Source organism: Podarcis tiliguerta (assembly GCF_965153285.1).
Source record: "Podarcis tiliguerta genome assembly, chromosome: 4".
Lineage (NCBI taxonomy): Eukaryota > Metazoa > Chordata > Lepidosauria > Squamata > Lacertidae > Podarcis > Podarcis tiliguerta.
This window is the reverse complement of record NC_139537.1, coordinates 56,079,158-56,092,832: the sequence shown is the minus strand read 5'-3', so window position 1 is coordinate 56,092,832 and position 13,675 is coordinate 56,079,158. Positions and strand designations below refer to the sequence as shown.

At 37.4% G+C, this 13,675-nt stretch overlaps 1 protein-coding gene across 2 annotated transcripts in view; it reads left to right on the top strand.

The window, feature by feature from the left end:
• Nucleotides 1–13,277, top strand: part of USP9X (ubiquitin specific peptidase 9 X-linked) — a 71,365-nt gene extending 58,088 nt beyond the window's left edge. For both annotated transcript variants that reach the window (XM_083437275.1, XM_083437274.1), the window contains exons 34-45: nt 1,081–1,222; nt 1,705–2,455; nt 3,018–3,141; nt 3,441–3,666; nt 4,579–4,708; nt 5,211–5,396; nt 6,197–6,417; nt 6,755–6,843; nt 8,271–8,427; nt 9,135–9,347; nt 10,044–10,139; nt 11,518–13,277. In XM_083437275.1, coding sequence (XP_083293401.1) covers nt 1,081–1,222; nt 1,705–2,455; nt 3,018–3,141; nt 3,441–3,666; nt 4,579–4,708; nt 5,211–5,396; nt 6,197–6,417; nt 6,755–6,843; nt 8,271–8,427; nt 9,135–9,347; nt 10,044–10,139; nt 11,518–11,652 — 2,470 coding nt within the window. In that variant the 3' untranslated portion in view covers nt 11,653–13,277. The remainder of the gene's footprint in view (nt 1–1,080; nt 1,223–1,704; nt 2,456–3,017; nt 3,142–3,440; nt 3,667–4,578; nt 4,709–5,210; nt 5,397–6,196; nt 6,418–6,754; nt 6,844–8,270; nt 8,428–9,134; nt 9,348–10,043; nt 10,140–11,517) is intronic.
• The last annotated feature ends 398 nt before the right edge of the window (nt 13,278–13,675 follow it).

The window sequence follows — 13,675 nt, the reverse complement described above, 5'->3', positions numbered from 1 at the left end:
CATATTAGCAAGTTACTCTAAATACAGCTGATGCAACGTTCTGAGCCATGTTGAGGAAAGTTATCAACCAAAGTTTCCAAAAAAATTTCAGAGTCAGCTCTATGATAGCAAGACACACATTTTCTGATGTAATTAAGATGGCAATCACCAGATGTTACATATCAGTTATATATCTGAGTATAGCCTGGTTCGTGCTGACATCCCCAGAGAAGCCTAGGCAACTCTATGGCTATAGCTGCTGACACTCAAGGCAACATGCTTTTGTGAGCCCACACTTAATGTTTGTAATTTGTCATTTGGTTTGACAAGATGGACTTGCAACAAAATGATGCAGTATGGAGCACTCCTCTTCTGGTGCCAGCCAGACATGCCTTTTTCCAGGATACTTCATTCTGTAAAAGATGGTCATAGTTTGTGATCTTATTAGACCTTATTAATTCAGGTTTTTCCCCCCCTGCCCCTTAAAGAGCTTTGCCCTCAAGTCATTTTTAGAGCCTGTAATATCTCCCTATTGTACATGGATTGTGCTGTTTTGGTTACAAAAGGCAACTGGAGAATGAATTTGTAATATGATCAAAATAAATAGGGTACTATATCTTGAGTGAAATTTCAAAATGCTTTTTTGAAAGCTGATGCTGTGTAAATGCTAAATAATAGTGAAGCACTCTAAATGTTCCTTAAGTGTATTCAAAATACTAGACTTTATGATATTTTACATTTTCAGATTAAGCTGTACAATACTCCCTACCAAAGTTTAAGTCCAGATTCAGAGACTGACTTGCTGCTTGTTCACACATCACAGTTGTGGGTGCTGATAGGAAGGTCTTGGTGCTAGTCATCAGCCACTCGTTTCTATTGCTATTTTTCAGGACTGATAAAGTTGTGCTGAGACAGTTGAGAAAAAAATGTCATAAGCCTATTTATAATCTCTATGGAACAGATTTCTTGAGTGTTTTGTACACTTAAAATACACATTTTTGGTACTGTTTTCAAAACATTGCTTCAGGATGAAAATATTTTATTGAATTCATACTATTACTATGTCAGCATAACTTAACCTAATCTGCCAACAATTAATAGGTACGAATGTGAAGAATCTTTTACAACGCTGAATGTAGATATAAGAAATCACCAAAACCTGCTTGACTCCTTGGAGCAGTACGTCAAGGGAGATTTACTGGAAGGTGCAAATGCATATCATTGTGAAAAATGCAACAAGAAGGTAACTGAAATACAGCTTTTTTCTTTTTTCTTTTTCTCTTTTTATATATATAAAAAAAACCTTTGAAAATTCATATGAACGTGTCAACAATTTATTTAATTTTGGAAGACCTAATGCAGGCATGGCCAAACTTGGTCATGTTAGCTAGGAATAATGGGAGTTGTAGTCCCAAAACAGCTGGAGGACCAATTTTGGCCATGCCTGAAACATTTTAGATGGCTTCATTGTGTAGGAGAACTGAGAGTTACAGTTACATACTTCATAACCACAGTTCAGGAAGGACTATTAAAGCTGCAAACCAGTCTTTTCAGTATTATATCAAATTTGTCTGTGATATGCAATGCATAATGTATTGATAGTTACTTGGTATATTATAGCACTTTGACAAAGAATTGTGGCAGTATTTTTCACTTGCATTTGTAGTTGGCATTGATAATTTACACAGATAGAATAAATTAACATGTGAATCTTTTATTCCTCAGGTTGATACAGTTAAACGCTTGCTAATTAAAAAGTTGCCCCCAGTTCTTGCCATCCAACTAAAACGATTTGACTATGACTGGGAAAGGGAATGTGCAATCAAGTTCAATGACTATTTTGAATTTCCGCGAGAGTTGGACATGGAACCTTATACAGTGGCAGGAGTAGCTAAACTAGAAGGGGACGATGTAAATCCTGAAAATCAGCTGATACAGAATGAACAGTCTGAAAATGAGCATTCTGGAAGTACTAAATACAGACTTGTTGGTGTATTGGTGCACAGTGGTCAAGCCAGTGGTGGACATTACTACTCTTACATAATTCAGAGAAATGGTGGAGATGGTGAGAAAAACAGGTGGTATAAATTTGATGATGGTGATGTAACAGAATGCAAAATGGATGATGATGAAGAAATGAAAAATCAGTGTTTTGGTGGAGAGTACATGGGAGAAGTATTTGACCATATGATGAAGCGCATGTCTTACAGACGTCAGAAGAGGTGGTGGAATGCTTACATTCTCTTTTATGAACGTTTGGACACAGTAGACAGAGACAATGAACTAATAAAATATATTTCAGAACTTACAATGACCACTAAACCCCATCAAATTAAAATGCCATCTGCCATTGAGCGAAGCGTACGGAAGCAAAATGTCCAGTTCATGCATAACCGAATGCAGTACAGCCTAGAATATTTCCAGTTCATAAAGAAATTGCTGACTTGTAACAGTGTCTATCTAAATCCTCCTCCAGGTTAGTGTTTGGATATTTATAATAAATTTTGACAAGAGGTAGTGAAAGTACATAGCTTTTAACATTTCTCATATTTTTGTGCATCATTTTAAACATTACAAATTTGGATAAGAGACTATTGTTCCTCAGGCATTTTCTAATATGTAAGAGCGATAGAAAAGACAAGGTTGCTGTTTCCTTGGTATTAAGCATTATTTACATTTGATTAAAAAACGTATTTGGCCGATAAATGCAACAAAAAAGATACTGGTTTCTAACTGAAGTGCTGTGGTCTATAAGTCCAACTGGTTTATAGATCACAAGAAAAAATGTGTAGCAATGCTGGCTGACAACTTAAGTTTGAGTACTGAGTTCTCTTAAATATCTTTCCTGGGTTTTTTTTAAATAAAATTTATATACCACTTAATATAAAAAGAAATCTCTCAGAGGTTTACATAAAATATAGTAATTTTCTAATAATTTAAGATTTATATTGAGACTCAGGTTGACAAACAACTCAGAATAATCTGTTGTATCACTTTCAAATAAATGTCTTAACTATTTGTGTTCTGTTTTTCTTTAGGACAGGATCATCTACTGCCTGAAGCAGAAGAAATAACCATGATTGGTGTCCAGCTTGCTGCTAGGTTTCTCTTTACCACAGGATTTCACACAAAGAAAATTGTCCGTGGTCCTGCCAGTGACTGGTATAGTTGCCTTTAAGAAGAATTTGACTGTCATAAGTTTTATTGTACTGATTATATGGTACAATTTAATCATTCAAAATGTGAAATAACAGTGCATTGAAACTGAGCCTCAAAACCACTGTTTCTAGTAGTTTTTAATTTTGTTAAAACTTGGGTTAATAAGGAATCCTGGTTCATATTAATCCTGGTTAACAAAGCTCCTACTACTAACAATGCAGTGCTGGATTTGAAGTGTCCACCTTTATATACACAAGTCTGTTTTCTGGGTATGTGATGCCGTTAATTTATTTTTTCCCCAGGTATGATGCTTTGTGCATTCTCCTTCGTCATAGCAAGAATGTACGTTTTTGGTTTGCGCACAATGTCCTTTTCAATGTTTCAAATCGCTTCTCCGAATACCTTTTGGAATGCCCGAGTGCTGAAGTGAGGGGAGCATTTGCAAAACTTATAGTATTTATTGCACATTTTTCATTGCAAGATGGACCATGTCCTTCACCTTTTGCTTCACCTGGACCTTCTAGTCAGGTATGCTTTTTCTACAGTAAGAATACAATAGTAGAGAGCTGTTAAATTCTATATAGTCTAAATATAAATTGATATAATAGAATTTTTGTATAAGGGTGGCTTAATTCATCTCCATTTAGCACAGGGTGGGGAACTGTTGGCCCACAAAGGCTTTTTATGTGACCTGCAAACCCCCAACACGTTTTGTGGCCACAGAAGTGTTGCTGCTGGGGCAAGGAAACACCATTGCTCACTGCTTCGCCTCCTGGCTTCTTCCACTATTTTTGCAAAATTTAATTGCTCCTTGCTTTGAGGCACTACGTGTGGCTTTTATTGCAATTCCCAAGTTAACCGAGGAGTATTCGGTGATAATCGCCAGTGCTCAGCTATCTTTAGACACCCAAGCACTTGAGAAGCCGCCGTTTCATTGGGAACTGTAAGAGAAGCCAGCTGTACCTTACAGCAAGGGACGGGGTGAGAGAAGCCAGACTCTTGGAAGTTTGGTGGTGAGGGAGTTGCAACCCTTGGGCTCAAAACCATTTCCCATCCCTGGTTTCAGAATTATTTATTTATTTGGTCTTTCTGCTGTGTTCTTGACTACCTTCCTGAAGGTTAATGTTTGAATTGGTCTCATATTTAGCACCCCTGCCTCTCCCAGCTTAATCTGCTAAGTAATGTGTGATACATTCCTCTATTATTCAGTATAGGATAAAACATTTTAACCAAAGAAATTTGATACAGTGAATAGTTCAGGAATTGAATTTGATATCATTAGTTCTGATAATTAAACAATAAAAGTTGCATTTCATTCTGGGTTTGAGAATTTATGTTCAGCTGGTCTTTTAACAGGCTGCAGTGAAGCAGCTTTACATGTTTATTAATAATAATAATAATAATAATAATAATGTCATCATCCTTTGTGTTGTTTTATAGGCCTATGACAATTTAAGTTTGAGTGACCATTTGCTGAGAGCAGTACTGAATCTTCTTCGAAGGGAAGTGTCTGAGCACGGGCGCCATTTGCAGCAATATTTCAACTTGTTTGTGATGTATGCCAACTTAGGTAATGTGATGTTTCACCCTAAAGGCTTTGTCCATGTTGTTCTGTCAGTGCACTTACTTAATAGTCTTGACTCTTGCCCATTGAATGCTTAATGATGCGGCACAAATTGTTATTAATAGCTTAAATCAGTGGTTTTCATCCTGTGCTCTGGGGATTCCTTAATGCAGGACAGTCTTCTCTGGAAGACAGATATCCACCACTACCAATTTTTCCGTGATCCCACAGCTGCAAGGGAAAAGAGTGTTGGTTGGTTTTTCCCCAGAGCTATTCCTCAGCAGACAATTGATGCGTTCTTAATCTTGTTGAATCAGAAAGGTTTTGAGTGATTCTGGCTGGATTGTTGAAGGCATGGAGTATTGTATTCACAGTAAATGCCCATTTATGGATTTCCCAATGTGAACAGTTATCTGAATATTTTTTTGTTTATATGATTCAGTTCAGTAGCTTAAATGTAGCTAAGTATGTTTTCATTATTCTTCCTCTTTTTCCAACTTCCCTTTAGGTGTAGCAGAAAAAACACAGCTTTTAAAACTAAATGTACCTGCCACATTTATGCTTGTGGCACTGGATGAAGGCCCAGGTCCTCCAATCAAATACCAGTATGCTGAACTAGGCAAACTCTATACTGTGGTGTCCCAGTTAATCCGCTGTTGCAATGTGTCATCACGTATGCAGTCTTCTATCAATGGTACTGTTAATTCTGGAGCATTTAAACAGAATATATTTGTGATTAAATGTGTGTGGCAGTCTATTATTCATCATAGCATCTCACTAATCTTTTGTCTGTTACGCTGGCCTGTGTTTACTTAAAGATTTGGGTAAGTTTCAAATCATTAAAATACAGCAAGCTCACAACTTACACACGTTTAAGTTGTGCTCGTTCAGCTTTCCATGCTTGGCATTATTTAAAGAAAAGAAATTAGAAAGGAGACTGGCATCCAGGAGAAAAGACTTTGGCAATCCCACCTGCCATTGTAACCCAATGTGTTTTGACTATACTTGATTTTTAGTTTAGGTGTGATCATTGGAATGTAACCTTCCATGTAAGTTGAGGGTTTTCTGTATTACCAGAACTGTATGTGCAAAGGTTGGTTCTCTTAAATGTGTCTAGATGTGACACAACTGTTCCATATTTTGGTAGTGTAAGTTAAGCCTATTCCAAGGGAAGTCTTAGAAAAACCTTGTTTAATTATATATGCTTTGATTTTTCACTAAGGAATACTACCAAACCCCATGTTTTACAAAACCAGCCGTAATGCTTTACAGTGATCATAACTGTTATATCAGAAGTTTAATCTGTATCTGTCAGACTCTGCCTAGGTGAATATTTATAGAATAGCGATTTTCATAATCGAACAAGAGACATTTCACATATGTATGTAATGTACTTCACATGTTCTGTGAAGTAATTAAAAAGATTACATTAAATAGTACCTTGTTGGTTTCTGTAGTTCAAATAAAAAATAATATAACAACATTTCTTTTTAGGTAATCCTCCACTTAGCAACCCTTATGGTGATACTAATTTATCACAGCCTATAATGGCACTTCAGCAGAATGTGGCAGACATCTTGTTTGTGCGAACTAGTTATGTGAAAAAAATAATTGAAGACTGCAGTAACTCAGAAGAGACCATCAAACTACTTCGCTTCTGCTGTTGGGAGAATCCTCAGTTTTCATCTACAGTCCTTAGTGAACTACTTTGGCAGGTAAAAAATGATTGAAATGTCAGGAAAGGTGTGTTTTATTCAAGAGGTTGATGTGCAGAGGTTATTGTCCCTTGATTTTCATCCTGTTAGTCTTTAGAGTTGCAACAAGTAGTGGTTACTTTAAAAAAAAAGTGGCCATCAGAGAAAATGAATGCTCTTTCAATGATAAAGCCTAATTTAACAAATATTTCCTTGGCTTGCGGCATTGAAACGAAAGCTCATTCATAACATAATACTGTACCCATTCAGTTATTCATAGCATGAATTCTCCTGTACTACACACTTAAATAATCATTAATTGCATGTTAATGTTTTCCTCAAATTCCACTTTTTAAAGGTTGCATATTCATACACATATGAACTTCGACCGTACTTGGATCTCCTTCTGCAAATCTTGCTAATTGAGGACTCTTGGCAGACTCACAGGTTAGCACTTGGGTTTCTTGGGTTTTTGGGTTCTGCATTTTTTGCATTAATAACGTGGTGCTTCTGTGTGAAAGTCTTTGTAATTGTTTCATGGAGACAGAGCAGATTTTAGTTGCCTACTGGAATAAAGTACCTTAAGCCATATCCAAAGTGACTGTTACCAGAGCATATGGGGACTGCCAAATGGTCATGCACACTATATATATGGAGAGAGAGAGAGGGAGAGATATTGATATATATGATATATATGATAAATTAGCTAGCAAGGTTTTTGTGCAATTGTTACTTTAAATTAAATGATACAGATAAGTTTAGTTGTTAAAACTGTTAAGCTGTTAATTCCTTGGTTCAGCTATCTTCTCTGAGAATGCACTAGGTGGTTCTGGATAAAGCATTATTCTCTTCTCTTCCCATCTGTTACATGGGGGGTGATAATACTGGTGTACCTTCTTTGGCGATCACTCGTAGCCGAGTAAGATTGTCTTCCATGAACACAGTCTTAACAGTGAGTCCATAAGTGACTGGGGGAGCCAATTCTGGATCCACACATCCTTCCACAGTGGGGACATAGGTTTCTGGGTGGACCAGTGGCGTAGCGTGGGTTGTCAGCACCCGGGGCAAGGCAAGTAATTTGCGCCCCCTAACCCGTGGATTTGCGCCCCCTAACCCTAACCCCCTGATGTTGCGCCCGGTGCGGCCAGCCCCCCCTGCACCCCCCACGCTACGCCACTGGGGTGGACATTGATCATGGTGGCATACTTTACCAGGGAGAAGACAAGAAGGACTACTGAGATGAGGGGAAACTATTTTGAGTACTTGGGAAAACTGCTATATAAACACTGAGCCTTAATTAAATTGGTTGACTGTTCTATTTTGCGTGAATCAATCTGCTATAAAAATCATTCAGGCTATAGCTCAAAAGGATTTTTAATTTTATTTCTTCAGGGGAGTGGAGGGAGTTTATGGTAGAGAAACAGCAGCTGGGTTCAGGAAAGCTTAGGCAGAAATGGAGACCTGAGGTCACTTTGCATGGGCCCTACAAAAAATCTGGTACAGGCCATAATGGTGATTACCAAGTGAGAAAATGAACACATTCTGCATATTTAGATGTCAGCCTTTTAGAAGAGGGTGTGAAGAAGTAAATAAAAAAATATCACTGACAGTGCTTCACAACTACTGGTACTCTGTAACGATACGGCAAGATCCTAGAAGAGAGACATTCCATCTTGTTATGAGTAGAGGGAGCATGCATCTCCTAAGATTGTGTCTTACACCCACAGTTTTGCAAGTACAGACACTGATTATCTGGATCTGCTGGGTCTGAGCTTGTGCAACATTTTAATGCTAGCCCTTTATGATGCTGACATTTACATGCATGTTTATATGTGTGAAATTCTGACTTTTTGGTGTGTTTGGGATTCTCTTAGGATTCACAATGCACTTAAAGGAATTCCAGATGACCGGGATGGGCTATTTGATACCATTCAACGCTCTAAGAATCATTATCAGAAAAGGGCTTACCAGTGTATAAAGTGTATGGTAGCTCTTTTCAGCAACTGTCCAGTAGCCTACCAGATTTTACAGGTAATTACTTTTATCTCAAGAAAAAATTACTTTCTCTATTTTTCTAATGCTATGAAGAGAGGGACAGGACTGAGCCAAGTTTAGTTATAATAGAACTCTTTCTGCAGAGTCACTAAGATAAAGCCATGGTCTTGTACAGTGGTACCTCTGTTACGTACTTAATTTGTTCCGGAGGTCTGTACTTAACCTGAAACTGTTCTTAACCTGAAGCACCACTTTAGCTAATGGGGCCTCCTGCTGCTGCCGCGCCGCCGGAGCCCGATTTCTGTTCTCATCCTGAAGCAAAGTTCTTGACCTGAAGCACTATTTCTGGGTTAGCGGAGTCTGTAACCTGAAGCGTATGTAACCTGAAGCGTATGTAACCTGATGTACCACTGTATATTTTATCCAAATAAATTGGGGAAAACACACCAAGAGCAAATGTCTATTCCCTCATAGAAATAAAATTAGAACAGAATTGTAGGATTGGAAGGGATTATCGAGTCGAACACCCTGCAATGGAGGTATCTCAACTAAAGCATTTATGACAAAATAGAACTGTAGGGACTTTACTGGAGTATTTTTTGTTTGCTTTGGTTTTTTGTTTTACAAAAACAAAGACTAATGAATGGGAAACTATACACCCTGTTTAAAAAGCTGCATTGGACTGAGGTGTGTTTAGAAGTAATTTTAAAATATTGAATGGCTTTTTTTTTTCATCTTTTCAGAGTAATGGAGATTTGAAGAGAAAGTGGACCTGGGCAGTAGAGTGGCTTGGAGATGAGCTTGAACGTAGGCCATACACTGGCAACCCACAGTATACCTATAACAATTGGTCTCCTCCGGTCCAGAGTAATGAAACATCAAATGGCTACTTCCTAGAGAGATCACACAGTGCAAGAATGACCCTTGCAAAAGCTTGTGAGCTATGCCCAGAGGAGGTAAGGAGTGAATTTACAACTAATGTTGCTTTGGCATTCTTTGGAAGACAAACAACTTGTTTCATAAAATTCCTGATGGAAATATATGTTAGTTACATAGTTGAAGTGCTAGCTGCCACTATAAGATTTATGAGTTATTTCTAGCTTAGTGAGACTTCGGAACTCATAAGTAGGCAGGAGTTAAGTCCTCTACTGTACCAAGTGCCCCCAGTTATTACTGTGAAAGGCAAGGGAGATTGAGCACTCCTCTGGCCACAGCCTCCAAACCTGTAATTCTTAATATAGCAGCATCTGCTTCTGATAGCTGTTACATAGTATAGGATTTAGAGAGGTGCCTGCAGAAGGGCTTGGCAGAAGCTGAATTTCTTTCTTGATCCTTCTCAAAAGGAGCTTCTTCCAAGTGTCTGGGTATCCTGATTCATTTGGGGTGGGAGAATCTGTCCAGGTTTTTATTTTGGAGTTCCTCCCTTAGGCTCCATGTCATAGCCAACCATATATCAGGGTTGCCCTAACACTCAAAAGAGGCTGGGATAGTGGGCAGTGATGTGATGGAAGCGGCAGGGTAGTCAGCTTCCACCCACACATTCTGCAGGAATTTCTCTGGGTCCAATCAATTGCCAGAAGAAAATAAGGGCAAGGAATTTAAATGTGAAAAGTAGTTTATTTTTTGTTTTAATGGGCAATTTTCATTTTTAGGAACCAGATGACCCAGATGCCCCTGATGAGCATGAGTCCTCTCCACCAGAAGATGCTCCATTGTATCCCCATTCGCCTGGTTCCCAGTATCAACAGGTAAGCAGAGAATTATCTTTAAAACATGTCAATTCATTTTGGTATCCTTTGAACTTTTTGCTTCAGCTTCTAAAAAACCTATTGCCAGTTTTATTCCTTTTAGAACAAGGATAACTTTCACAAGAACATCATAGAATGTGATTCAGGTAGAGGGGCTCTTCCAGCAAAGTGTAATTAGCAGACAGGGTTTTTTTTTGCTTTTTTTGTTTTTTAAGTATCTTGTGAATGCCCTCACACACAACCATTATATGGGAACAATTATCTAACTTTTTTCTCTGTGAGCCAGCAAGCCAATTTGAATCAGATCACAGGTGCATCCAGAGAAAAACTAAATTCCCCCAATATGACATGTCCATTGATGCTTTGAAGACCACTTTAGAAAACAACCTATACATTGTAAAATGCCTAAAATTTCACTTAAGTTTTGCACACAGTGATCTGCTAATAGAAGTTTCTGAACCAGCATTGAAGTCTGATTCAGCCCTGCTATAGTTCGTGTATAACACCATGTGACCTTAAGTTGCATGTATGTATATCTCTTAAAAGTTAAGTGCCTTTGTAAATGTAGTGCTAACTCCAGAAAGCTAAAATTGTAATTATCTTGCATTACCTTTGTAAGTCATACATAACCAGTATTTGTTCCCTTTCCTTTCCTAAATAATTAATTCTATATCCTTAATCTGTTAATTTCCTTTCCTGCTCATTTTCCTTCATCTTGCTTTCTTTATCGATGTGTTCAGCAGAGCAGTTGGTAAGTGATATAGACCCAATCTCCTCAAAGTTGAAACACGTTTAACCACCAGCTCCCTTATTTGTTAGTGTGTGGTGTCTTCACTTTCTCACAAGAGCTGGCTTTTTTCACCTCCTAACATGCACAATGGCTATATTTTAAGTCCAATTTTAGGTTCATAGTTGACCCAACTTCACATTACACAAAGGTACACGAATGTTTTACATCTGCCAGTTTAGGTGTGTTAACAGTTAAAACAAACATATTTGACGATGATCACCTCAAGTCATTTTATTAAGTTTGACACAAGAAATATACTGTCCCTTTGGAAGAAAGGCCATTCACAATTACCACTTCCTGCTTCTGTGTACTAATTAAAACTTTCCTCCCCACCATTCCATTTCTGAAGATTTGTTATGAGGACCTTCACATAAAGCTTCAGCTTTTGCATGAAGTTGGAATTAATTAACTGTAACCTTGACCTTTCAATTTCAGTGCAAATTTATCTGTTCTATTTTTAGTTGGCGGTAAGTGTAAGTAGCTCTCTAGTTGTGATTTAAAAATATAAATTATTGCTTGCCCAGTTCCCTGAGCTACTTTTTGGGGAAATATAGAAGTTGTTCTTATCATGTGTTTTGTCTCTTCCAGAATAACCATGTGCATGGACAACCATATACAGGCCCAGCAGCACATCATATGAACAACCCTCAGCGAACTGGCCAACGAGCACAAGAAAATTATGAAGGCAGTGAAGAGGTTTCACCGCCTCAGACGAAAGAATAGTGGAAATGCACATAATTAACTTGCCCCATCAAGACTGTGCACCCAGGCCTTACAGTCCAACTTTTCTCTGTGTCTGGCTAATATTTAGAAAAACTATTCCTAATCAACATGGAGTGAAGAGTCTATTCACTGTCTTATCTGCAGAAATTTGCTGTCAATATATAACCTGCCTGCAGTGGAAAGTGTATAGTGTTTTGTAATAAATGGCCTGATGCTAATGTGTAAATGGCAAAGGTGTATATAGTATATTAATGTTTGACTGTTAATTCTTAAGCAAGAAACATTTTTTTGTCTTGATGAGACTCACAGATCTACAACAATTAATTTCTTGATATATCCGCTGCGCTCTACAACCAGTGTTGCCTGCCTAATGGCAGTTGGATCAACTTCTTTCCCCCAAAAAGTAAGCCTCTCCATGTCAACCAGAAAAATAGTTTCATGTTAATTCTTTGCCACTGGAGTCAATTTTACTATGAGCAACGTAATGACTGGTAACCTTTTAATTATTTGGTTGATGTGGAAAATTGGTGATGTAACATTGTTTCTAGGTCTTTTTTCATTGCCTTTTTCATTCTGGTATTAGGTTAATCACTTTGAAGCTATATTTAAGCTGTAACATTTAGCATGGCTTCACACCAGGTTAGTGTAGCCAGTGAGGAAAGAAAAATTACAGTTGTCCCAGAGTGACAACTGTGTTGTTCAGAGCCTATTCTTCTGCCACCTAGAGTATAAAACAGGGAGGGGAGGGTTGGGCAATGTGACAAACAGGTGGTTTTCAGTTGCACATATGTTCCTCACATCTGATGTTTGACAGTTTTGTCTCTGGGTGGGATAAAAAAACACTTAGTTTTCAGTAATAGGAAATTAAAAGATTTAAAACAAATATGCAAATTTTTGCTATGCCAGGATGCCTGGAGCATAATAGACTGTATTTGGTGTGCTTGTTTTGTTTCTTTGGTAGAGCTTATTTGATAAACTTCTAACACTTTCCTTTCTACTGCATTGCAGTGAAGTGGAAGTCAACAAAATCACACAATACTTGTGAGTGCCACTGCACCAAGTTAACTTGCTGGTTTTCTGCTCGTTCACAATTCTACTTGAAAACAAGAATTGAATCTTAGCTCTTTGTCCATGATAAGAGAAATCGAAACCTTAGAAGCAGAGTTTGATTATTAAAAAAACAAACAAACTACTGGTTAGTCAAATACAAAACTGAGGTATCTCTATTCCAGAGTAAACATTTGTTTAAGGACTTCAAGGAAGACATCAGTAAATACTGTATTTAAATTAAAATTGGTAACTTGAATGTGTGTAATTATTTTGGAATCTGTCGAAAAACCAAATACCCCTGCAAAACAGATACAGCCCACCCTATACTATTTAAATATTTGCTGTTTTATTTTATAGAAATTATTTTGCTGAATTCACAAATAGAATTTGATTTAAGAAGACCATTTTTGTCCTGTGGTGTGTGTGTGGTTTTTTTTTTAAACAGACTGCACAGGTAGTTGAATTCTGTGCACTATACCGAATTCTGGAACTAAAGTCGCATTGAGAATTGGTGAACAGAAATTTGACCCTTGACAAGAATAAAAAAGGAAAACTGTAATAGTTTCTTAATGTGACTATCTTGTACTTTTTGTATGTTTTATATATACATATATATTTAATGAGCACAAGCTTGAAGGTATTTTATACAATTGAGTTAATACAAAAATGCTGCTTATCAAACTGAGGATTTATAGTTGAACAAAGTGAGAAACTCACAAGTGCGTTCTTTTGCATTTAGTGTAATGAGATAGTCTTAAACAATTTTTAAATATTCTATGTAGCAGCAATCACTTTACCCTTCCAGATTTTCTCTAGTATTCATGTTAATTGTTATGTTTCTAACAGCAGTTAATTGGATTGGTTGACAACGTTTGAGTGAAACATTCCCCACGTACGTGGGTATGTTTAGTGTTGACTTAAATCAAAATATTAGCCTGTTTTGTATTAGAGCTGCAACAGTTCATATTTCCTT